Here is a 25,928-nt window from a genome sequence, read left to right on the forward strand (position 1 = left end):
CCATCCTTAACAGGCATAATAAGTTAAAGTCAACGGTTGAGTAATATTTTACATGCTGATTCTCACATCTTCTCATAGCAACTTCAGATAATAAGTAAACGTCAGCAGTCCACAATATTAAAAGGAAAGGGTATGAAAAGAAAGCAAAAATATTTTTTCAAAATATATTAATGTAGTATATGTGTGTACAAATGTTCGTGATGAAAATGTACTTCATTTTATTGTTAAGATTTCCTTTTTTGGAAGACATGAGTGAAAAATACGCCTACCTTTTTGTGAGAGCCAGCAAACCGCAAGAGGTAAATATCAATGGTTTGACTTGAAGACTTTAACGAAATACCTGTGAGGCTGTTCATTTTCTTCTTCGTTTTCCTTTTTTTCGTCCACATATGATGATGGTGCTGCAAAAAACCTTTAGCGTAAATGTTGTTTCATCTCCAAGGACTAATAAACATACACATGGCATAAGGCTGTTTTTCAATGTGCCGCCCAGAATAAAAAAAAAAACGGTCACACACAACACAACTGCTCATAACAATACAAGCATAAATGTCTATCATCGTCAAGTTCATGTAACTGTTTCTGTTTTTTTGTCGCTTTCTCGTGGCCTTCGTAGGCTCCTTTGAAAATTATGAAGACAAATGAAAAACACTTGCACACACCCTCACAACATATTAAATAAAAATAAGCGAGAGAATCCTTCAATTCACACGAACACACAGACGCATTCACACAAAAGGATTCACAACGCAATAGTAATAATAATAATGATGATAATGCTTGTTGAGATTTCTTGGCGTTACCCTGTTATTTGTTGTTGTTGTCGTTGTTGTTGCTACAACCAACCATTGTCCCTGAAGAAGGATTTCCATTAGCTGTCTTCGTAAAGATTTCCTCAGTTGCCTTTGTTGGCATTTGTCCCAAAAGAATGCACGGCAGCAGGTTTTTATTGTAATTACTACTTTTCTTCCTTAGCTTTTACTTAATGGCACACAAATGTAGATTGAGTTTTGTGTAAATAGTTATTTAAAAAAAATATATATTTATATACATTTATTTTGTGTGCTTTTTGCAATTAAGCAAATGTTTTAATGCTGTCATTGAAAACAATGGGTGGTTATTGAACTATGAAATTAACATATTTACTGCAATGTATACTTAATGTTGTTTTCATAGATGTTGGAAAATAATTTGTTAAATTAAAAATAATAATATAAAATTCATAGGAGAAGGGCTTCTTTATTAAAGATTCCAAAAACTACTTCTAGTGTTGAAAAGTTAACCCATTAAAAGGCAATTAAAATTTCCTTTTACTTTATTTAGCCCTCCATTAAAAATTAGCCCTCCAAAAAATATCTGTAGCGACTCGTCAATGGCGAACTTATTACCTTTACGTTGGGTTCTCTGATGTCTATAAAAAAAAATTGTCACGTTCTCGAGGGCAGCATCGAAAATTTATAGAGCCAAACTTATTTGTTATACAAGGATTGAGACTGATCGTCCTTAGATCATCCATCATAGTTCGTCTCTGGCAAACACAGTTTAATTTTTCGGTCCGTGGAAATCTATATTAGAAAAAAAGACCTGGAATTTCCTGCATAGGAATCATTTGTTGGCCCAGTCATCACAACTATAGGATGCCACATCACATCTGATGCGAAATAAGAGTTTATATCGAATTATCTGCTTCCGAATTGGAAAGAATACAAGGCCTTATTGCTTATATTTGGTCTTATCAGTTACGGATCAGTCGTCCACAGGAATACTCTGATTCATCTCCGCTATACATTCCGGAATGCCCATACATGGTCACACATAAACCTATGTCTTCCCAAGCTTAACAAAACAAATTTCTTTAACATCTACATTTGATTACTCTGACCGCTATGGATTCCGCTTGAGCTGCCTCATACTTCAACGTTCTGCCGTAATAAACATTGAAACATCAGGACCTCTTAATAATCTCCTTGAGTTACCGTTGGCTCAGTTTGTTTGTGTTGTTGTTCACTTCATCTTCCTAAGGCTAAGAGATTGAATTTCAAAAGACATGTTTATTGTTTTTATACCCTACGCAACTATGTTGTCAGTGTATTATAGTTGTGTGCAGCCCCAAGAATTTGTAAGGCCTAGGCCCATATTTTAGTATACTGAACGTTTTATCTCGACTGGCAAAGTCAATCTAGACATGTGTGTCTGTCCGTACGTTTTTATTATAATTTGATAACACGATACAAGCCACAGTTATGTTTTTAGTAATGATCCGATAATATTTAGGGGATAGGGGTACACGAATTTTTACACCAGCAAGGGATCCGGCCACAGAATCGGTCAATATTTAGCGGCTCAAATGGACACAGAATGCAAAATTGAAGTTTTTCGGGGGAAATTCTTCAAAGTGTCGATAATAGTATGGAAAGGTTATATGGATGGTCATATCAAAAAGTGAACCGATACACCCCATGTTTTTAAATGTACACACTCTATAAACGTACTAAAATTCCTTTAAAGAAATCTCTGCTTCTTTAATTTTTTAAATAATTTTTAACTAAATGCTCTCCTTACTATCCTTCTCTCTTTAGTTTTTCATTATTATTTGCGATTGCTTTGGTGCATTTTTCCCTCGCAATGAATTCACGTACATTTGTGTAAATGACACACTGAAAGTCAGCCATGTTGTAATTTAGACAATGAAGAAAATTTATGAAAGACAAGGTCGTATGCGTTTCGTGGCGGTGGGTGTGTGCGTAAAGATCGTAGAGAAACCAAATTAACAAATGCATCTAAGGTTGACAAAGTCAACAGAAAGTTATTGTTTGGATAAAAAGTTATAAAAATTAAAATTACGAGATAATGCGTCAGGGGAGGAAAGAAAAATTCTGAGAACATAAAGAAATTGTTTAAATAAAAGTTTTTGCGCATAGATAAAACTAAAGATTTAATTAAGGTTATGGTTCTATACGGATATTAAATAGATTTTGGGGATAATGAATTACTGAATTCGCTATTTGTTTTTTCAAACTTACTACACTTTCGCTTACTCACGTATTTGTTATTATTTGAATTTTTATTTGTATATTCAAAAAATTCAAACTCAACCACAAACACATTATGTTATCCTGCCTTCATAGTTTTAATAATAACATGCAAGTTGTTGACAAATTTACCTCATCCGCTACCCAGCGGAAGGAAGGAAGTAAGTAACATATGCCAGTGATGTTATTTTAATTAAATTTCAGCATAAATAATTGCCTTTTTGAAAATGGAACAGAGTCAAAGAGTGCTGAGCATATGCCACTGTGGCCTCAAAACACAATCACACACACACACCCTCACACAGTATAGACACACAAAGTAGCAGGCGGAATAGTTAATTATATCAAATCATTAATTAAAAACTGTCTCAGGTAAACTGAGACTGATGTTGTTAATGATGATGACAGTAAATATAATGATGTTATATGGTTGTGTTGTTGTTGTTGCTTCTGCTGTTCTCTATTTAAATGGAATATGTTCAATTAAAAGTTTTATTGATGAAGTCCTAAAGCTCTGCCCTGTCCCCCAAATCAATAAATGATGCACTTGACATATAATTAATATTTGTCTTTCTGTGATACTTGCATTAACATTAATCACATGTTTACTGTTTGTGAGTGTGTGCGTTGTTGAATTGTTGTTGTTATTTTTATTGCAGCCGCTGTGGGCAGTAGAACATTTACTGCCCACTTATTTATATCGAGAGTTATTGACAAAACTAATCAAAATTTTGTGGTAATTTTGGGTTCATTAGTAAACAACAGCTACAAAAATAACAAAGCTAAACAAAATCAAAATGCCGGCTAATAATTTATTATTAAAACCACAACAACATCAACAGAGAGTAGTGCCAGAGGAAGCAGAGATTTATACATATTTACAAAAAGAGACGTGTTTACCAAAAACAAAAATATTTTTATGACATTTCAAGGTGACATTTAATATGATTTATTTGCTTTAGTGTTTACAAAATGGCGCAATAGAGATTTGTGTTTATTCGTTCACAGAACATGCACACGTTTCTTCTCAATGGAAAATTCTGCCCGCTCAGGTCTAATATTCTCACATACAAAAAACTCTGTTATGTTCCTTAATAAGATATGCTTACTGTTGTATGTGTGATTTACAAGGGAGACTTTCAAGGCAAATCGGAAAATCCGTTAGGGGAAAGTCTTTTTCGGCATATAGTGTATATATTCTGAAAGTACTTCTTAAAGGCTTTTCAACTGATGTGGGTCTCCATACTGCATCCATTTTAGTTTTTATAGCGTTTTCTGCACAGCGTCCCACGTTCGACCGTGTATACAAAATTAGCTATTCATACTTAATTAACGTTAAGTAGATTCTATTTGTTCTATTTGTTAGATTCTATTTTTTCGTTTAAAATTTATTTTATTTCAAAATTAATTTACTCAATTAACTCATTGGGGACCATCCGGTTTGTATGTGTGTATGTTTGTAAGTACCAGCGTGGGCCAAAAGCTCCTCGTTATAACCCTGGCAGATTTTCCAAATCTTTCGTGATATTCGGTCCATTTTATCCCCTAAATATTGAACAATAGGGGTCTTCCTTGGCTACATGCCAACATGCAAAATTTTGTGACGATTGGTCCATAACTGTGATCTGTATCATGCATACAAATTATAATGGACAGACGGACGGATACATACATCTAGATCGACTCTTACTTACTTACTTAGCTGGCTTGTTACAGAACGGTTGTTCCATAAGCCGAGCTTAAAAATGATTTCCAAGCGCGTCGGTCTTGTGCGTAAGTCCATCAATTTGGAAGACCACGTTCCAAGATGTTGTTTTCTACATGGTTTTTCCATCTAATTCGTGGCCATCCCCTTCTACGGGAACCATCAGTAGGCTCATTTTTATATGCCTTTTGAGCTGGGGCATTTTCATTCATCCGCACAACATGGCCTAGCCACCGTAGTCGCTGCAGCTGACTATGTCGATATCCGCGTATAAATTGTAAAGCTCGTGGTTCATTCGACGCCGATATTCACCGTCGACGCAGATCGGCCCGTAGATCTTTCGAGGAATTTTTCTCTCAAACACCCCAAGAGCTGTCTCATCCCATAATATAGCACGGGTAGTATCAGCGTCTTGTAAAGTGTGAGTTTGGTCTGGCGGGAGGTGGCCTTGTTTCTAAACTGCTTACTTAGACCATAGTAGCATCTGTTGGCCATCACAATCCTTCTCCGAATTTTAAAACTGATGTTATTAGTTTTATTTATGGCGGTACCAAGGTATATAAAATCTTTAACTACCTCGAGGCTGTAGTTCTCAAGTTCCACATTTGGTCCGAGTCTACTGGACGTCTTGCGCGTTAATACCATCAGCTTGGTCTTCTCGCCGTTTACTGCCAGACCCATTTGGCAGACTCCTCTTAAATTTTTTCAATGTTCGACCCATTATATCGATGTCATCGGCGTAGGCGAGTATCATGTGTTGTTTGGTGTACAGAGTGCCATTTCTGTTCACCTTTGCGTCTCGTATGACCTTTTCCAGTAGGATGTTAAAAAGATCACATGACAAACTGTCACCTTGTCTGAAACCTCGTTCGGTATTGAAGGGCTCCGATAGGTCCTTTCCCACTTTAACTGCTGACCTTGTGCCACTTAAAGTTATCCTGCATAGCCGTATTAATTTTGCAGGAATGCCGAACGCAGACATGGCTTTAAACACCTCTGAACGGATAGGGCTGTTGAATGCGGCTTTATAGTCGACAATGGGTTCTAGATCGACTCAGCTAGTCGATATATGACTTGGGGCTGCACAAAGCTGTAATACCCTGCCAACATAGAAGTGTAGGATATGAAGAACTTGATTTTTATAAGTATATCATTTTTGAATTAAAATCTATCGAACATATTGTTCTCAAAAACAAACTGTTGAGTTTCTTTAAAAATTGCAGCGCTTTGTTAATTGTAGATATTTCTGAAGTTAGATTGATATGGCAGACTCATTATTTCTTAAGGTTTTGTTTTTTGTATATAATATACATTTTTTAATAACCCTGTCCTGAATAGAATTTAAGACATTCATATTTTGTAGTTGTTTTTTGAAAAATGCAATTATCTTATTTCCTTTGGTAACACAAGTTTCAAAACACAATGAGGAAAACAAAGCACACATATTTATAAGACACTAATGCCCAAACAATAAGATTACATAAGTGTGGAAGGAAACAGCTATATCCTGTTTCCATTTTCACTATGAATATTATAAAATCTTGTATAATTGAAAGGTAAAGAATTTTTTTTTTTTTAATTTTTTTCTTTCATCAAAAAAGATATTCCTTTCTTATAATCTGTTAACAATGAAAACAATTCATGCAAAACAAAAAATGAAAGGGCAATAACAATGAAATACCTAAGGAGTCCTTTAAATTTTTGAAAGTTTTCTTCGTTTTCTTATTTTGTTTTGTTACCGGATAAAATGTATTGCTTTTCTTTTGTATACAAATATTTTGAATGTTTTTATCTGTTATTGTGTTTTTTTTTTTGTAGTTCTTCATAGAGATTTTTACTTTATCTTTGAATGGGTTCTTAATGATGTGTGTATCAAAAGAAAATATATCTCTTCCAACCTAAAATGTTTAAAATGAAAATTTTCTTGTGTGCGATTTTTTCCAGAAAGATAGGGGTTTTTTAAACAAAGGTTTACTTTCACTATTTTATTATTAATAACATTGCTGTAAATACACATGATTACAGACATTTATAATAAATTATGTTATCAATATTCATTTTCTATGGTATCCGTATTATTTATATTATTCGCATTATATTTGTTCAGACACCTTAGAATATTAGAAGTATATTGAAAACAAAAAATGCTTACATTTTCTAAGGTAGTCTATGTTTGTTATTCAATAGTGTTTTTCTTATAACTCCAAACGATACAATTTTAATATCCCACAAATGCCCTGATGGTATAAAAAATGTTGAAATGTTCCTATTTCCTGATACCGGTACTTACATCTGTTCCCTATACAAAGAACATAATAGAATGAAAGCCCAGTGTCATGTATTTATGTGTGTGTGTGTGTGAAGAATCAAATATCAAGAGAGCAAAAACGAGAAGAAGAAAAATACACGAAACTACTAGCCTATACAATTACTTAGTATTGTGTGTGAGCAGAGTGTGGTATTCCACCCCACACACGAAGATGTTAACTTAAGTGTATGGGTGTTGTACATACACTTGCCATGCCATGCTATGTTATCACCAATATTGTTTATTGTTTACAAACGACACGTACTCAATAAGCAATTTCCCAGTTAGACGACACAATGCAAACGCACACACAAACACTTGTGCTCTTTCACCAACGCACTTTCACTTATCTACGTGAGCACTTTGCATACATCCTCCACGAACACAAAATGACACAACACTTCAATGACAGAGTGAGTGAGGAGTCTTTCTAATACACATTCAATGGAGTTTAGATAGTGGTGGGAGGGTGCTGAGGCTGCTGAATTGTTGGTGTCATCCTGAACATATTTTAGTAGACGTTTCTTTTTGTGGTTCTTTGATTCAAGAAAGAACATGTATTTTGTTGAATTTTGATATATAAATTGATTTTTGAGGATATCCTTTTTTCCTTTGCCCTACCAAATAAAATGGCGTTACGTGTTGAAGGCGTCTTTGAATGAATAGTGAGACACTGAAATTAAATCAAAGTGCGTTGATACCGGAAGTAATAAGCATTTGTTTTTGTGTGGGTGATTTTTTTTTTTTTTTTTTGTGGGCGAAGTTTTGAAAATTACAGCACGTAGCAATAATAAATATCGATTTCATATAACCTTTGACACAGAATTTGGTGTGGCACATCAAGGAACAGGGGGTTCGTAGATTATTTACGAATATAGAATATGCAAATACAAAGAGAACTTTTTTTAAAAAATAATACAAAATAATTTAATATAGTTATAATCTTAATATAATATTATCTTAATAATATAAAAATAAAAAAAAACTGTGGACCTATACTGAAGCGAATCTAAGAAGATTTTTGTACTATGTATTTTATACCATACACAAATATGTTGTAAGATTATTATAGGTTTGTGTGGCCCCAATAGTTTGTATTACTGCGAAATATTTGTCCTAGTATATCGAGCGTCATATCTCGACTACCTGGGAAGCAGAGACGTGAATCTGCCCAAACGAATAAACTGGATTGGCGTGAAAAAATTGCGTATATATTTTAATATTTACCCTAGAAGGTCAGAGACCGCAGAAGCAGTCCGCATATTCAATAGGGTGGGTTTGTCTAAATATTAGGTTGGGGAAAAATAAATCCATTATTTTTATATGAATTATAGGACTTTGTTTAACATCTTTCGGAATGTTCGATTTGGACCAAATATCACAATCCTCTCTAGATACCAATTTGTTATCGTTAAAAAATGTTACAATGAGAGAAAAATATAATAATTGCTTGGTGCCAAGTTCGGACTGTATGGCGGATGCATTAAAATTTCCCAAGCAAGCTCCCGAAGTTTCTGTCGAGTCACTGTAGATGTGTGTGGCCTAACGTTGTCCTGGTGGAACACAACACCTCTCCTGTTGGCCAATTCTGGTCAATTGATATCTTCAAACGGTCCAGTTGTTGACAGTAGAGATCAGAATTTGGCGTTTGGCCAAGAATTTGGCGTGTGGAAGCAACTCATAATAAATAAGCCCCTTCCAGTCCCACCAAATTCATATGAGAACCTTCCTGGTTTGGCCACCGTTTCAGGTGCTTCACCTCTCTTTGACCACGATCGTTTTCGCACACTGTTATCATATATGATCCATTTCCCATCTCCAGTTACCATCCATTTAAGAAATGGGTCTATCTCATTCCGTTTGGCCAAGGCTTCGCAGATGGATTCATCATATTTTTTCTGTCAATTTGTGTGACACCCAAACATCGAGCTTCTTTTTGAATACAGCTTTGTGTAAACGGTTTAAAACAGTTTTATGGTAGATTTTTAGCTCCTGGGCGATGTTACGACTGCTGCATACACATGCTAGTCTGCTCCTGTATCTCAGCATTTAGGAGTAAAGGGGAATATCCGTGTATATTTTAAGACACTTTGTTTGAAAAAGTTCGAAGAGGACATTCTACATACACTAAATGGAGTTTATATTTTGAAAAATGTAATACCCAGAAACCGAAATTCCGGCCTTTTAGACATATCGTTCAGAAAATGTCTTCAATTAATCGAAACAAGAAATTGGTCCAAGCTTTGATAATGTTTGTATATGGTATACAAAGTTTCTAACCTCAATCACATGCATTGCCTCTATAAAGAAAAAACATTGTAAATTTCTAAACATTCAATATTAAATTTCCATCAGATCAGTGACAAATAAAACTTTGGCAAATTTCGTACATTCCATCCTCCTGTTACTTCCCCATATCAATCGAAATTTATTTCGATCACATTTAATTTAATAAATATTTAAATACCTTTGCTTGAATTCTTAAATTTTTTCTCAAAAAAAGTTCTGTTTTAAAATTTCCCTACTATTTATTCCTATAGCTCCCTCTATACGTACGATTAATATGCGATGTTCATATCAATCATACTTCAAGTTGAACGGAACTATTATATCATTTGAATGGACTATTAATTTTAAGCTTGTATTGTCTTTTAACTTTTCACTGTTTTTTGTTTTGGTTTCCTAAAGATAGAGTAGTGGGTGTGGATTTTTCCCATGTACAAAAGTTTTAATCCATATTCTCTATACGATTGTTGAACTGCCACCACAAAAAAAAAAAAAAAAATCATTCAACATTGCTTTGGCTGCCACAGCCACTGCTGTTGTTGTCATTGTTTTAGTCATTAATTTTATTAACCCTCTATGAAATTAATGGCTAACAAACAATAGATTTTTTCTGTTTGGTTTTTCATACTTTGAACAAGCATGCAAAAGTTTTCATTCTAGCCATTCACAAACAATGACACCATCACAACTAGTTGGTGGGATTGTGTTGTTTGCCATGCTTTTGTTTTCGGCTGAAAGTTTTGTGGCTAGCTAGCAGAGAAAAGGAAGAAGTCGAAAAAAAATTAGCTGGCCAAAAAATTTTTGCCGACTACACCCCTTTAATGTTTTCCTTCGTTTTGTTCGTTTGTTTGGGAAAAACAAGAGAGTCTGCCTTTTGCCTACTCCAGCAGCGTTAAAAACATTTTTCAGTTCACTCTGAAGTGTTGTTGAGTTCAGACAAATGTTAATTCATATTCTACGCTCAAGAGTGGCACGTTCATGGTCGTGCACCTCATTTGTAGTAGAATTCAACAAACAAACAAGAAACAACAAAAACACAAACTAAAAGCCAAACCGGCAACTAAGCTTTTGGGAAAACCAACGTGTTAATGTTAACACCTTAACCCCAAAAATTTCAGCCTGGCAAACCTCATCTAACTAATAGTCTAAATGAATTTGCAGAAAAATAGAAAACTAAGCACTTCAGTGAACTCTTAACTGCCAGACACATACCGGGTCAAAACAAGTTATTTTTGCCAGCAAAACCAAACAGAATGAATAGATAAAATCGAGAATTTTACATTTTATTTGGAAGCTTTAAACATCACTTCTCTCGCTCCTGGTAAGGTTGTCCCCTTGGCAGGCATGTCTAATGAGTTCATAAGCCATGTTGCTGCTGACCATAAAAAAAAGTATCTAGAAAAGCAAAATTATTTCATTCAAGTGTTGCTGTACTCTCGTATATATGGGTACAGATGGCATGTTGGTGAGATATAAAGGGGTTGGGGGGAGTAAGTGTTATGCAGCTTTTATACAAATCAAATAGAAATTAAAGTTTATAAAGTATTTTAATTAGTTGCTGTTATTTGTTCTAAGATGGTTTTTAATTACTTGACCAGGATTTGTGTATAAACATGGCCGCATCAGAGAGAGGGAGAGACAAAGAGATACCATTATTTGTGGAACAAACAAGTTTCCAGTTTTTAATTGTACAACTTCCTTTGTGTATTTTTAATATTATAATGTTTAACAAGGCTAACAGTTAAACGGAATACAGGAAATGTTTAAACTATTTTTTATATACGAGAAATAATGCATCAGCGTTACTGAGGAAATTTTTTTCTACACGAAAAAAGCTATGTATTTTACAGAGATTTTTTTGTATAGGAAGAAGAATCCCTCAGTGTTACTGCGGATTTTTTATCGATGCGAACAAGAATCCCTCAGTGTGACGCAGTATTTTTTTTTTCATATAGAAAAAGAATCCCTCAGTGTTACCGAGGATTTTTTATACGAAAATAGTCCCTCAGTGTTACCGAGGATTTTTTATACGAAAATAGTCCCTCAGTGTTACCGAGAATTTTTTTCTATACGAATACAGTTCCTCTGTGTTACTGAGGAATTTTTTCTATATGAAAAAATAATCCCTCAGTGCCACAGAAGATTTTTTTATTCAAAAATAATGCCTCAAAGTTGAAAAAAACAAATCCCTCAATGTTACTTGGGAATTTTTTTCTATTCGGATAAGAATCCTTCAGGGTCACGGAGGAATTCTTTACGATGAAAATAATATAGGATATTTTATAGAAAAAATGAGCACCTCAACCAAAGAGTCCATCTGAGTATTTGACGATTTCCATACTGATTTGTTATGATTTTTCCAAAATTTTGTTACATCATAAATAAATAAAATAAATGTATAATCGTACCTTTTAAATTCATTGTCATTACCAACAATATCGATATACCATCATATCTATTGACGTTATTCCACTTTTGCCATCATCTCGATTCGTTGCAAATAAATGTTTATGGATTTTATATTTGGTCATAAATTGCCATCAGCATTCATGTTCTAGTTGATCAAATGGTAACAATTTTTACATCTATCTTTATGCTCGTTTGAATTGATTCTAAACACACCCAGACAATTGGGACAACAACTAGTAAAAACAAGCACACACCCACACATGCACTTTGTCGAAATGCTATAACACATATACTATATTGTTGTCAGTGTATTAAACTAAATATCTATATGTGAAGGTCGTTACATTTAATACTGAGATTTCAGCGTACAACTCCATAAAGCAGAAAGTGTAAATTTGAGAGGCACATTGGGTGATTTCTTTTAGAAAAATATGTAGTCTCTTGTCCTTTACTTTCTTTATATATTTTATTGATACATTTTTGTCCTTTGCAATATATTTTGTAAGAATTTTGCTAGTCATTTCTAACAATAGAATATATTTTGTCCTTGACATTATCCACAATTTTGTTATACGACTAGCTTTGTTGTACTCTTCGTCAGACACACACACTCTACTAAAGCTAACATTCATACAAGTTGATCACAAGTTATCACATCAGGACATGTGAAAGATAATAACGTGTGAATTGTAAATTTTGGTCATGTTGTCGCATGTTAACATATCCGCCCAATGGTATATCCTTTCCTAAGGCATCGTTGTGACTAGTCTTACACTTTTGGTGCGTGTGTGTTTTGGGGTGTGATCATATGTATATGTGTGATAGTTTAAAGAGACTTGGCCAACATTAAATTGATTGTTAAAAAAATATCTGCGCTATTTATATTTTAATTTTACAGGAAGAGGAAGAAGACAATCCGTTTCTAATTTTTAATTTTTATATAAAATTAAAAAATATTTTATTTTAATTGTCTACTTTGTTTCATGTTTGTGCCACCCTAATACACAACTCTATGAATTCTGTAACTACTACCCAAAAAAACTAACTAACCATAATCATAGTAAAATTTAGTATATTTTCTAGTTTACCGAATATTTATTTATATTGACAGTGGCATTGAACATTGATGTTTGCTTTTGGACTGCCAGTCAGCCTGCCTGCCTGCTTGGCCGTCTTGTTCGTCTGTCTGTTTGACTGTCGATAATAATTTATAGTATTTGATTTGTTTTATGTTTATGCGAATAATGTTCACAAGATTTATGGCAAAATGTTACATGACTACTGTCTGTTTGCGAGTGTGTGTTGATGTGAGTGCGTAGTGTCAATGTGTATGTGTGTGTCAATGTTTTGTGAACTAAAGTTCGTAAAAGAAATATTTTATTTATTACTAGTTCATTTGCAATGGCAAATTTGTTGATATCAACAAACACACCCACACAATTACAAACATTTTGTATGTGTGTTGAATTCATCGTATATTGTGTTGAATCATGGACATTTTTGTTTGCCATTTTATTTTTGTTGCTGTGTGGATAGTGTGATTTTATGGTCAAAATCATGATTCTTTATTTGTGTCGGTGGCAAAAATGAATCGTAGTTGTGAATAGTTTCCAGTGATTTTCAAAGGAAAATGTCACTGGACATTTGAGTTAATAAAATTTTATCAAATAAACCACTGCAATCAACATTAAATATAATCAGGAAAATATTTATTGGAAATCTCATGTTTGAATTAGAAAGGAGGAGCAGACAATATGATCGGCCATACTAAGAAATCATAGTTTGTCACCTTACAAAATGTACCACAACCTTCAAGGACTGTAAGCACGGTTCATTACATAACATAAACAAAATTTTCAACAGCGATCAGTGTTATAATCTTGATTTTTTAAGAATATTTTTCAAAAGAACTTTTTCAATAGATGTTTAAACTACGAATAGACTATTTTTTAAAGGTATATTATGGCCACAAGTGAGGATTATTTTAAAATATCTAAAATAACTTCCAGAGCTACAGGAGAGAGTAGTTTCAAAATATTGTTAATAGGCTTACAGAATAATGAACAAAAAGGTACGAATTATTGAAATATTATCCAAACGCTTTCAGTTATGTGCGTGATTATTATAAGAATATTTTTCTAGAACCACATCTGGCCTGGAACTCATACACAGGCAAATTAAAAATTAAATGAATTAAATGGGAATTTGTGTGGCACCTGAAATATTTACCATATTATAACCAGAATGGCAAATCTCGAAATCGTGATCGACTAAGAAACATCTACGACAAAATAACTTTACAGGGAAAGACGAAAAAACGGCAAACCTGGAAACTAATCGAGTGATGCTCATAAGAGGAGCGACAGGAAAAAGGATAGGAAATAAGGACTATAGGCGTTGATCATTATGAAGACATTTCAAGGATTACAGGATTGACAAATTGTAAGAATAATTTTCAAGGACTGTAGGCGTGGATTGTTATAAGCAGATTTTTTTTTTCAAGGACTATAGACTTGGATCAAGGATTATAGGCATGGATCATTGCAAGAATATCCTTCAAGGACATATTCATGGATCAATACAGGAATATCCTTCAAGGACCATATTCATGGATCAATACAAAAATATCCTTCAAGGACCAGATCCGAGGAACATTGCAAGAATATCCTTCTAAGACAAAATATTACAAGAATATCCTTCAAGAAGCAGATCCGAGGCATATTGCAAGTATATCCTTCAAGGGCAAAATATTACAACAATATTTTTGTGAGGACACCAGAACTCGAAAATTGGAATCTTGTAGGAATTTGTTCAAAACTCAAAACGTGGATTTTATCATTATCTAGGACTATAAAAACTCAAAGTGCAGACTATTGAAAATTATTTTCCAGAACTAAATTTTTGAGTATAAATTTATACGGAATATTATTAAAGATCTTAAACGGCATTTACATAACAAATTTTTGCCAGATTAACCTCCCCTATGATGATTAATTTGACATATATGTTATGAAATTGACAGTTTAGATCTACTGGATTTAAAAAATCCGGTACAATGTAAGCGTTTTTTAGCATTATTAAACATTTATAGCGCAGAATTCAGTATTTAGATTTTTTTATGGAACCTTAACTGTGATTTTAAAGGGTATATTTTTTCTTAGGCTATTACGTTTTCATTCATAACCTGAAGCGTGATTTTAGGAATATTTTTCATCTTTTTTACAAAACACTAAAAGTATTTTTAAGTATATTTCCCAAGGCTATTAAATGTTTTCCACTTGTTCCGAAGCTATCAAAACTATCACAACTGGAGGAGAAGATTTTAAGAATATCTGGCTAATGAATAACTGGCAAACTCCAATAATGAATTTTAAAACGTTAATTTTTAATTTTTGTTGTTTCAATATATTAAATATATTTACTTAAATTTTATTATTTATGTATTATTAAAACACTGGAGTCTTAAGAATATATTGTAGATATTTTAATAATCAAACAAACTCAGAAAATCTACATCCGTCTTCTTGAAAATTCGCAACGATCGAATTCCTTTAATTCACTGTACAAACCCTTATTATCTTAAATTGTTTTTTCCTCTCATTCTCTTCCTTCATTATTTGTGGTAACACCAGCAATAATCAACATTTTTTCTCTGTTTTCCTCCTTTTTTGTTCTCATTGTTGCCATGTAATCATCATAGATTTTAATTTGCTGCCATAAATAAATTTCTATTATTTAAGGAAGACTGTCTGACAGTCATTCCATCTCAGACAAACATGTTGATGTTTGTTCTCTTGTTGTTGGTGTTGGTGGATAATGTGCGTGGCTTAGAAAATAGTGGATTTTATGTTACGATCTATTGTTAATACCAACGAGTTATACAACTACATCCTATATTATTTGCCTCAGGATTTTCCCCAGCATTGTTTGTCGTCCTCTCTATCTCTGATGTTCGAAGAGGTGGTGGTCGCTGTGTGTCTTAACACTATGTCACTCATATAGTCACTGATTTATTTAGTTTCCTTTAGTTTTTTTTCTTTTCTTGTTTTACTCTTGTTCTCTGTCTCTGTCTCCATCTCCTTTTGTCTCTTAAAAACAATCTCATCTCATGTCAAACACTAACACAATGGCATTTCATCAGACAATAAGTTTTAGTCGTAGTGTAAGTATGTGTAAAGCCTTTTATGGTTTTGATTTTTATTTGCAGTGACGAAAAATCGTCACACAGACACACAATGAGAGAGGAAGACGACATGCTCAAGAGGACGGGGACTAAAAGGAAATTACTAAAATCATGTCGCCATTTTTATTATCATTTCTTGTTTGGTTAGATGGTCCACCGGGTTTGTTGGTCGGATACTTGGTTTACTGGTTGGTTGGTGGCTGCTCGGTCCTTGTCTCTTCTCTTAGGATTTAAGGAAACGGAAGTGTTTTTTGGTTGATATGTGTTCTTGTTGTTATTGTTGTCAGAGACAACATGCCTAAGCACTTATGCTGAGATTGTGTTATATAATGGCCGATATGTAGTTTTGCTTGGTTAATTTGTTCAACAAGATTTTGGCATTTTGTACATGATATTTTTTTAGTTGCCTACTCTGGCTCATGTTCTTCCTTATCTTGTGATGTTCATGTTTGTGGATGTGCCTTTAAAACTTGGTATACAAATATTTGTTTGTTGTAAATGTTGCAAAGATTTGGCTTATTAGCTTTATTATAGCTAATTATTAGAGATGTCTTTTAAATAAATATGCTTCATAAAAATAGTTTCACATCACATTATTTATAGAAAATAAGATGAATATATCCTATTGGGTAATTTAAAATCCCCCCAAAATTGGTACTGGAATATATGAATCGTTTCTATCAATCAAAAATATTTTTTAAACAAATAATTTTGATTATTCATAAATATGTATCTCAAAACAAGAATGTTTTATTTCCAGCACATAAAAAATTCCATTATTTATTTTAAACGTAAAAAATATTGTTTATTAAGAGATATTTTCAATACATATACACATCAATATTATTTATGCATTAATTTAAGCTATCATAAAATATTCATTCAAATGCAGATACCCAAAAGTTTATTACTCTCGTCAATAGTTGTTGATATCTCTTCGACTATTTGTCAGACACAACTTTTTTTTATTCGATTTCGAGTATTTTTTTAACTGTCACCATTAAGGATGAATAGTATTCATCAAAGCAATTATTTTGTGAAATTCAGTGACATTTTTTTTTGTTTCTAAAAACAAATAGAAAATTAAATGCATATTTCCATATATTTTCGCTTGTTTGCAAATATTCACTGCGGCACTCAAAAATGTATTTGATTTGCATTTTATGTAAATATAGAAAAAAACGAAAAATAAAATAAGTTATAAATATTTAGTTTATAAAAATTATTCAATAAAAAAAATTGTGATATATATATATTTTTTGACACAGTGGATAAATACACGATATTATTAGCGAGTTATATATTTTTTGCAAGCTATACTTTATAAAGTCTTGACCATAAATTAAAAAAACTCCCCAATTGCCGTGACTTTTTCTCAAAAGTGCAGATATATACTATCAGTTTTGAATGAACGATTTGGACTTCGTTTCCTAAATACTATATATTTTTGAAAGAGACCAACAAAACTTTAAATATACACTTTTTTTTTATAAATACACTATAAATAAAAAAAAAACTCAAAATAAATCGTTTCAACAAATATCCTAATTCTTAGTCGGTAAGAAACCACATTCCAGGCGCTAAGAAGTTCAGGTTAACAATATGTGTAATAGACAATTATTATAGACAGAGGAGTGTTTTTCTACCCACATATATTAGGTTGGGAAAAAGAAGAAAAATATAATTGCGCCGGGATTACCATATCTATCCTGATTCACAGATGACATATTTTGGACAAATTCTCATTTTTTTTCGTGCCCTTAACAATTTACGTTCGCATAGGAGATGAAACGGATTGTTTAGGTGCTACTGATATTTTTATATTTTGAAAAGTTTTGATATGACATTTGCTCTTCATAACCACTGTAGTATATCATCTAATATTTTCATTACGAGCTTAATTTTCTACAGTTGCTTCTATCTACTTTTTCAACAATAAAAAAAGTTTTGTTTTGCATTTATTTTTTTTTTCAGTTGATAACTATAGTTGAGCTATACAATACTGTCATTACCACCAGATTTTCTACTGTTTCTCTTTTTTGACAGAAGCTTTTAGATTATTGAATAATTTAGTTTAAAACTTATTGCAAATGAATTTTACAAATAAATTAAAATTTTTATTAGTGGATATTGTTTTAAGGTATCTCATTTGAATACATTGTCGCGGAGGAATGAAAAATAATTATGAACACAACATGTATGAAAAAATATATAAAAAAAAGTTTGGCAAATCTAATGTATACTTTCGCTATATTGTTTTAAAATATTTAAAACAGTAAAACAGAGAATACAATTTTAAATTAAAAAAAAAAGTTTTTTATCAGGTTTTCTTTAATATTGACATCTTCTATATGTAACTCTGTTGTTTTAGAAAACAAAACAAAAATATACAAAATAAACAAAATCCTTAAAATCTCTGAGATTATTTACGCATTAAGTATATTTATTTAATTTTAATGTATACACTTGCTCGTGCCATCCTCTAAACCCCAGAAGTATTAGAGGCTAAATTCACATTTTATACCACCACCTTAAAAATATAACAATACTAATGAGCGATGTCATTAAACCTCCCCCAAAAGTGTTATATTTCATTATGTTTTTCCTAAATGTCTTGTAAATTGCTTAAAATAACAACATACATATCATTCTTCCAAAGAAAATTTTGTTATCTGTTATAGAATTTACACTCCTCCTTAGACAATATCGACATTGCTAACAGACAGGATATGTCAGAACACACCCTCCTAGACTGTTATAAATAACAGCATAATCATAACATTAATTGCTTTCTATCATTCTTCAGTTGGTAGGTCGGTCGTTCTTCGTTCGTTCCTCTATTCAATCGTTCGACGTCATCGTATAACACTTTATTGAAATTGGAACACGTAACATCATTAAAATACACTCAACATTCCACGCCTGTTTTTCCTCAATTTTCTTCTTCTTCTAAGGACGCGCCGTCGTTCGTCGTTCGCCTTATAATATTATTAACCATTGCCAATCTATTGGTGCCATCATTTGCCTTGTTTTTTTTTTTGTTTTTGTATGCGAAGAAAATTCAGGCCATACTCAATTTATGATTTATCAATACAGTTTGGATTTATGAATTCCTGTTGTTGTTGTATTTCTGGGGTGTTAAAATGAAGAAGTAGCGTGGCGGAGAGGAAAGCGCAACAAATCTAATTTACGCACAAACGGAACAACATAATCAGGCGATGACGACAGTGGTTGGAAATGGCTTGAATGTCGGAACATACTTTGTTCCTTATAAATAACATGGCCCATATTTTTGCCGGGTTTCTTGTGTTACTTAGGTCCTTAAAGGCAGTTGGTTCAGAATTCCGATTCCTACGGAGAGAAAATTCTTTCAAAGTGATTTTCAATAAAAAGAAGCACATGTTTCTCTTTAGATGAAATTCATCCGAAGCCCATCAACATTATATAACAAATCTCGTAATCAACACATGAGTGCAACACAAAATAGAAATAGCAGGAGATTCCGTCGCCTAGTGGAAATTGCAACATTAAAAAGCAAGGTCGCCAATTACTGTTCATAGATGGCAGTTCCATTACCTTGTACATGTTCACTCCTTTTAAACTTTGAAATAACTTCTGAGAGATATTAACTAGATCCTAGTTTGAGTATAATCAAAAAAAAAAAAAAAATCTAAAATTTTAAGAATTATTATAATTAATTTCTTAACACACTGTGCATCCACTATTATCCGCCAATAACTGAACAACAAAAGAAGAAAGTTAGTTGCGTGATATTTGCTAATTTGTATTTGTTTCGATAAGAAACACGAATATGACTCCCAAGAAGTTTTGTATTGAATATCTTTTCATATTTTTTTTGCCGGTCGTTAACATTCGATGCGTGTGCTACGCCTTAAGAAATGCAAAAATATTCCATTATTCCCTTTTTGTTTTTTTTTCTTATTATTGTTGGTTAAACAGTTTATCCTTAAAATAAGGACGTGCTTAAATATTTCGATTACACGCCAGTCATGATGTAGACAAAACCATTGGAATGACATTAGGCGTAAATTGTATAGGCGTCGGCGGGGGTGTTGGTGGTTAATCATACAACGTGTGTGTGTTTATAAACCATAATCAGGCATTTACAAAAAGGAAGAAAACATAAATATAATTAAGATTGCTGAATGGAAGACATAAAAAAGCTATAACTGGAAACCCAATTTTGGATACACACTTTTCGGAATGTGGCTGTTGTGACCCAGTGAAATAAATACAGCCATGACTCGTTTCTCGTTTATCAATTCAATTTAATTTCTTTTGTGCAAAATAAATATGAACTGCTCACTTGGTGATCACCAATCACACGTTAATGGAAAACATCACCCAGACACGTGTGACATAAACCCATGTCGTTGCCTGCATATGAGAGCCGTATGGAATTTTTTGGAAAAAATCAAATATTCTCTCTTGATTGCTATCGACTCGAGCAAATCATTTTGAGAATTTATATAAAGGCGCTGAGATTATCATCTATCTTGGTTCACAGAAAACATTATTGTGGATAAATTCCTGGATTTTTGTTTCCTTTCTTGGTGTCATACTCAAATAACGTCTGCATAGCAGATATTCAACACGTGCCGAAAAGGGTGTTTTGTTTTATTTCCGTCGACAAGGGAACAAGAATATAAAGCAGTTTTTAGTTGGAAATTCCTTACAAAGGTACAAAGCAGTCCAAACAGTTAGGTGAATTAATTTCATTATGATTGCTGAATCTGTCTTGTGTTAGGTCACAAAATGTTGAATGAGTTCTAATAAAAAAACACAAAAAAAAAGTAGGAAGAAAAACAATTAAAGTTTTGGTTTTCTAAAAGGATATTAGGGCCTTATGGCAAATTTTTACTCTAGAAATGTTAACATTAAGAAATACTACAATTTTGATTATGAATAAAATAATGAATACAAAAATTGGCATCAAATTCTAAAATCTTAGTTTCCCGGAATTAGGAAGCGAAATTAAGGATTAATTTGGATTTGCTTGGTTTAAGAAATATGGTTTCCAACAGGAGTTGTTTTGGCATTGATATTTTGTCGATAAATCAGATGTTTATTATATAGTAATGACAAAGATCACCAGATCGCGAAGTTATTGTCCCATGTCTTCAATAGTCCCCCGAATTGTATCAACATGGTTGACAGAGACCTTATCACCAACCTCTTTTTCTACTGCCTTACCATAAACCCTAACAAACTGCTACATTTTGAGAACATTAGCTTGTTGACATAAACATTATGGTGGAAACGAGCATCTTTTCATTGGCTACAGAGGCAATATTCTCAGATGTTCTTTAGCGACAATCAAAGGTTTTATTTCTCAAAGCACTAACTTGTTCCAACACCTGGAATTTAATGTGTTGCCGTCCGCCAAGACGTTTCACGAAGTCAAATACCAAAAGCGTGCCCAAATTCCCAAAATGTCGAAATTTGGATGGTACCGTTTCATAGGGTCCACTCTACAAAGTGAACCAATATCGTCAGAGAGACTACCCTAACCAGAAAGAAAATTTTATTAAATTCTCATTCCCCGAAACGGAACACGTTACTTGACATCTCCTAAAACAACACAATTAGGAAATGACATGGATACCAAAAGAAAATAAACGCAACAAATCCCAAAAAAACAAAATGAATATTTGACAGACTTAATAAGCCAAACGTTTTTTTCTCTTGCAAATTTATACAAAAACAAGGAAATATAATTTGGGCGGCTAATTCGTTTAAATGCTTATATAAAAAACGAACATATCAAATATAAGTCATAAAAAACGAATACTCGAAAAAAAGGAATAGCAAACTGCTGTAATCCCAAAGAAAAAGTAAAAAACGATAAACCATGAAAAAACTGTGCAATGTATTTTGGCTCAATGGTAGCATAAAGGGTCGGATATCCAACATCGTATCCGGTCTTACACGTAAATGACACTCAATTAATTATGCTTAAGTTGTCTATTACAAAAATACAAACACATGAGAACATGTGCTCACACACACACTCATAATGGCACAGTTCAACTTGACACTTTTTGACTTTAAAGAGAATAATAAGAGATTGCAGTTGAGTACGAAGTAAACAGTATTATCTATGGAATGTATGTATAATCGGAGGATGTATGTATGTTTGTGTATATATGTACTGAGTAAATATATTACCGTACATTACTTTACATTTTACCCCTTCGCCTTTTGTCGACATTGTCATCGTCGTCGTCATAGTAGTGGTTATATGAGTCTGGTTTATTTGTAGATGTTTTCACACCACAGCACTCTGGTCTGGCTGACACTCACCGTCTCTGAGTGCGGTGAGATGAATTGTGCCAACAACGTTGCATACATCATTGCAAGTGCCACAAAACTACAAGAAAAACTGAATAAAACTATGATGTATGTGTGTGTGTGTATACGTACATATCCTAGACATAGTGATAGTGATTGTATGTTTGCATAAATGTATATGTGTGTGTGTGTTGACTTTAATAATACCGCTATTAAGTGTCGGGAAGGGCACTTGCTTAAAATTCTTCTCTGTTGATGCATTGACTATGTCAGGAGAGCACAGCTTAAGTGGATCTTCAGATTTACCACAAAATAAAATAACGATAGATAGCAAACAGAAAAAACATAGCTCATTGAAAATATTGCCAAAAGCTTGAAGAAGATTTAAACCAAAATTGTGTGTTGAACATTCTAGTTATCCACATGATTGACTACGTGCCAGCACGAAGAGGGGATATACAAATATACACGTGGAAATTTAATTAATATATTGGTATTAGTTAAGGAGTGGCAAGAAATTAATTATGATGTGGTGGTATAAGTAAGGAAAAAGGATAATATGTATAAAAGTTACGATAATGTGAAGAGGCAATCATGGTTGATAGTTGTATATAAGGATTTAACATTATACGGTACGGTTCCAACTAATTTTTTTTCCAATCCAGACTATTGAGAACTAATAAAGTTCGAGAAAAATTATTTCTTTAGGTAAGGAAGAAGCGGAATATCTTTTCATTCATGAACCTGACACTGGGTAACCTAAAAATGTTCATATTTTTTTATATCCTCAAACGTGAAGTGATTGCTATGTAAAATTTTTCATTCCGTTCATATGTGTCAGAGACCTTATAAAGTATAAATACTCTGAAATTGTCATTAACCCTCATATAAATATCTCTACATTCATATCAAAATTTCCAACCTAAATTTGTAATTTGGAACTTTCAAACAAATCTTTTGGCCCCAAATTTTGTTTTTGGTATTTTGAGCGCGAATCTCAAGCTAGCCTTTATCGAAATTAACGACGTTTTCACTTGTTACAAATGTGAAATTCACCTTGCAAATCCCATCCCCAGCATGTCAGCTATACCTGTTTACAGTCCCTTCTGTTCCTCAATAACAACATAGCTCAATTTTTCATTAAGTTCTTATTTAAACTCATTCAGAATACCAGCAGTTTTTTGTAAATATGCTCAGCTCATTTAGAAAACCCCACTTCTACTGATCTATAAGGATCTTAAGACATGTAACTCGTCTATAAAACAACAATATTTTTAAACATACTCCTTAACATTCAGATATTGGTATTTAACGCGCATATAAAGATGTCCACATACTTTACGCTATAATTACTTCCTTCAGTGCATCCGTAAAGATTTTTTGAATTTCAATTGGCTTGTCAAGGTTCTCTGACTTTCAGCTCGTCTACAAAGTTTTTTTGAACCGGTTCAACTTGATGGCCTATTGGAGTTACAGCCCATCTATATGAGCACAAATCGTCTTGTATGTATTTCCATAAGAGTAATATACAATTACTCTTTCGGAATTCTGTCCACCATTGGAAGCAATTGTTAATATTAAAAAGAAAATACACCGCCTGATTGTCCTACCATAAAAAATTCTTCAGCCGTTCCTATGGCCTTTCTAAATAAGTCATTTCGTTGGTCTTTTTAATAAGTCATCTCTACACTACTACTACTAACAGACAGAAATGCATCATCATTATTAACAGTTTGATGACGACAGTGATGGACTCTCACGTCCCCGGCATGTGTTCTCCTTTCATTTATGTGCAAAATGATGGAAATCGTTTTTACGATAATTTGTCGCCCATTGTCCAGACTTGTTTTGTTCGTAGGGTTTTATTGCCATCAATTCCGTCGTTCGTATGAATTCATAAATATTTTTTTTTCTGCTGCTGCTGCTTCTACTTCATCTTATTTATAACTACAATTTAACATTTATACAGTCCGTTTTTTTTCTTATTTCGATTTTTACGATTATGAAAAGCGATAAAAATATTTAAAGAAAAGCAAATAATAAAAATTGCGAGAAAGAAAGAAGATGGGAAAAATAAGCGATAATGAAAATAAGGAAAACTTATTTTGTATTTATTTATTTTTTTTCTGTTCATATTTACAGATTGAAGATGTATAAAAAGGATATCTCATTGCAGGGCCATTCATAAGATTAACAATATCTCTTTTATAGTTGTTTATTATTTACTCTCTTTATTGTGGATTTTTTGAAGAAGTATTTTTTACAACTTCCATCACACATTCATCAGCCGCTTCAGTTTTAAATGAACGGCAATGGGATGCGGTTGAAAGAGTTAACCAAACGTCCCCGTCCCCATAATCTGTTGTGTGGTGATATTTAATGCCACATTGGCGCCTTGCAGCTTGGCCATTTACATAATTTTCCACACATATGTTCGCTGTATGAATAATGTCAACATAAATTTCTTCCTTTTGGCCTGACCGACTTTGGTTGAGTTATTTTTGTTGTGCCCTCCTATATGCTCCTCATATAAATATATGTTTTTAAGGCCTTACATTTAATCATGTTTATTTTTACGCTATTCTCGAACCATTACTCATGTTTGCCCGTATCTTTTCTTCCGTTCCATTGCAGAATCCTTGACAACATATTCAACGTCGTATACAGCGCTGGAAACAACCACAGTGTCACCAACAAATCTGCTGCCATATTTTGATTTTGATGTGCCGCGCAATGTAACCGTGACAGTGGGCCAAACGGGTTTTCTACATTGCCGTGTTGAACGTTTGGGCGATAAGGACGTAAGTACATTTTTAAAATAAGGTCACATATGTATACATAGTTATAAGGGTATTACATTCGAAGGACATAATCACCTATAAATATGCCCATAAGCTCGTCTAAAAGAATCTCTTCTCTCAAAATACTCCCTAAGATTATATAGAAACCTTATTTCGGCCATTTTTACTCGTTTATGGTTACTTATATAAAGTTCGTCTCTAAAAACTCCCTCTCTCTCTCTTGTTCAACTCCTCTATAATGATCAGCTTCTCTTTATCTCGTATATAAAAATTCCCTCCAACTCTATCTTCATCACCGCTATTAACTATATTAAGGTCGTCTATAAATACTATTTTCGTCTACAAATTCTTCAGCTTCTCTATAGAAACTCCCCTCAGCTCTATAGTCCATATAGACTCTGTAGACTTTTTCAAGATTTCTTTCAGCTCGTCTATAAAAACACATATCAGGTCGTCTAAAAGGCTTCTTTCGCAGATATTCTCTTTTACTTGTCTGTAAATATTCCGTCCTGATCGTCTATAAGAACTGACTCTTGCTCATCTACAGAGAATCCCTCCTACTCGTATATTAAGACTCGCTCCTGCTCGCCTATAATAACTCCATACTACTCAAAAGAATCCCTTCAGCTCGTCTACCAGGACTTTCAATACATCCATATTCCTGTCTTCTATAAAAAAACTCCCTTCAGCTTGTCTATAAAGAATCCCCTTTTCAACCCTTTTATAACCACTTCCTTCAATTTGTATATATGTATACATCAAAGTTCCATTTTTATAACCCTTTTCCGAAAAAACAAGCACTTGAACCGTGGCCACAGTAATGTCCTCGTTCCTCTTAAATCAATTCGTGATGGCAAATTTGTGCAGTATACGATTATTGTTGCTGCTGTTG

General features: G+C 33.1%; 1 protein-coding gene across 1 annotated transcript in view; it reads left to right on the forward strand.

Moving 5' to 3' along the window:
• LOC133325124 (uncharacterized) overlaps positions 1–25,057 on the forward strand; it is a 126,895-nt gene extending 101,838 nt beyond the window's left edge. The window contains exon 2 of the mRNA XM_061533948.1: positions 24,870–25,057. Coding sequence (XP_061389932.1) covers positions 24,870–25,057 — 188 coding nt within the window. The remainder of the gene's footprint in view (positions 1–24,869) is intronic.
• The last annotated feature ends 871 nt before the right edge of the window (positions 25,058–25,928 follow it).

The sequence above is a fragment of the Musca vetustissima genome, unplaced genomic scaffold (genome assembly GCF_032173495.1).
Source record: "Musca vetustissima isolate MV318-11 ecotype Yass unplaced genomic scaffold, APGP_CSIRO_Mvet_v1 utg6677, whole genome shotgun sequence".
Taxonomy (NCBI): Eukaryota; Metazoa; Arthropoda; class Insecta; order Diptera; family Muscidae; genus Musca; species Musca vetustissima.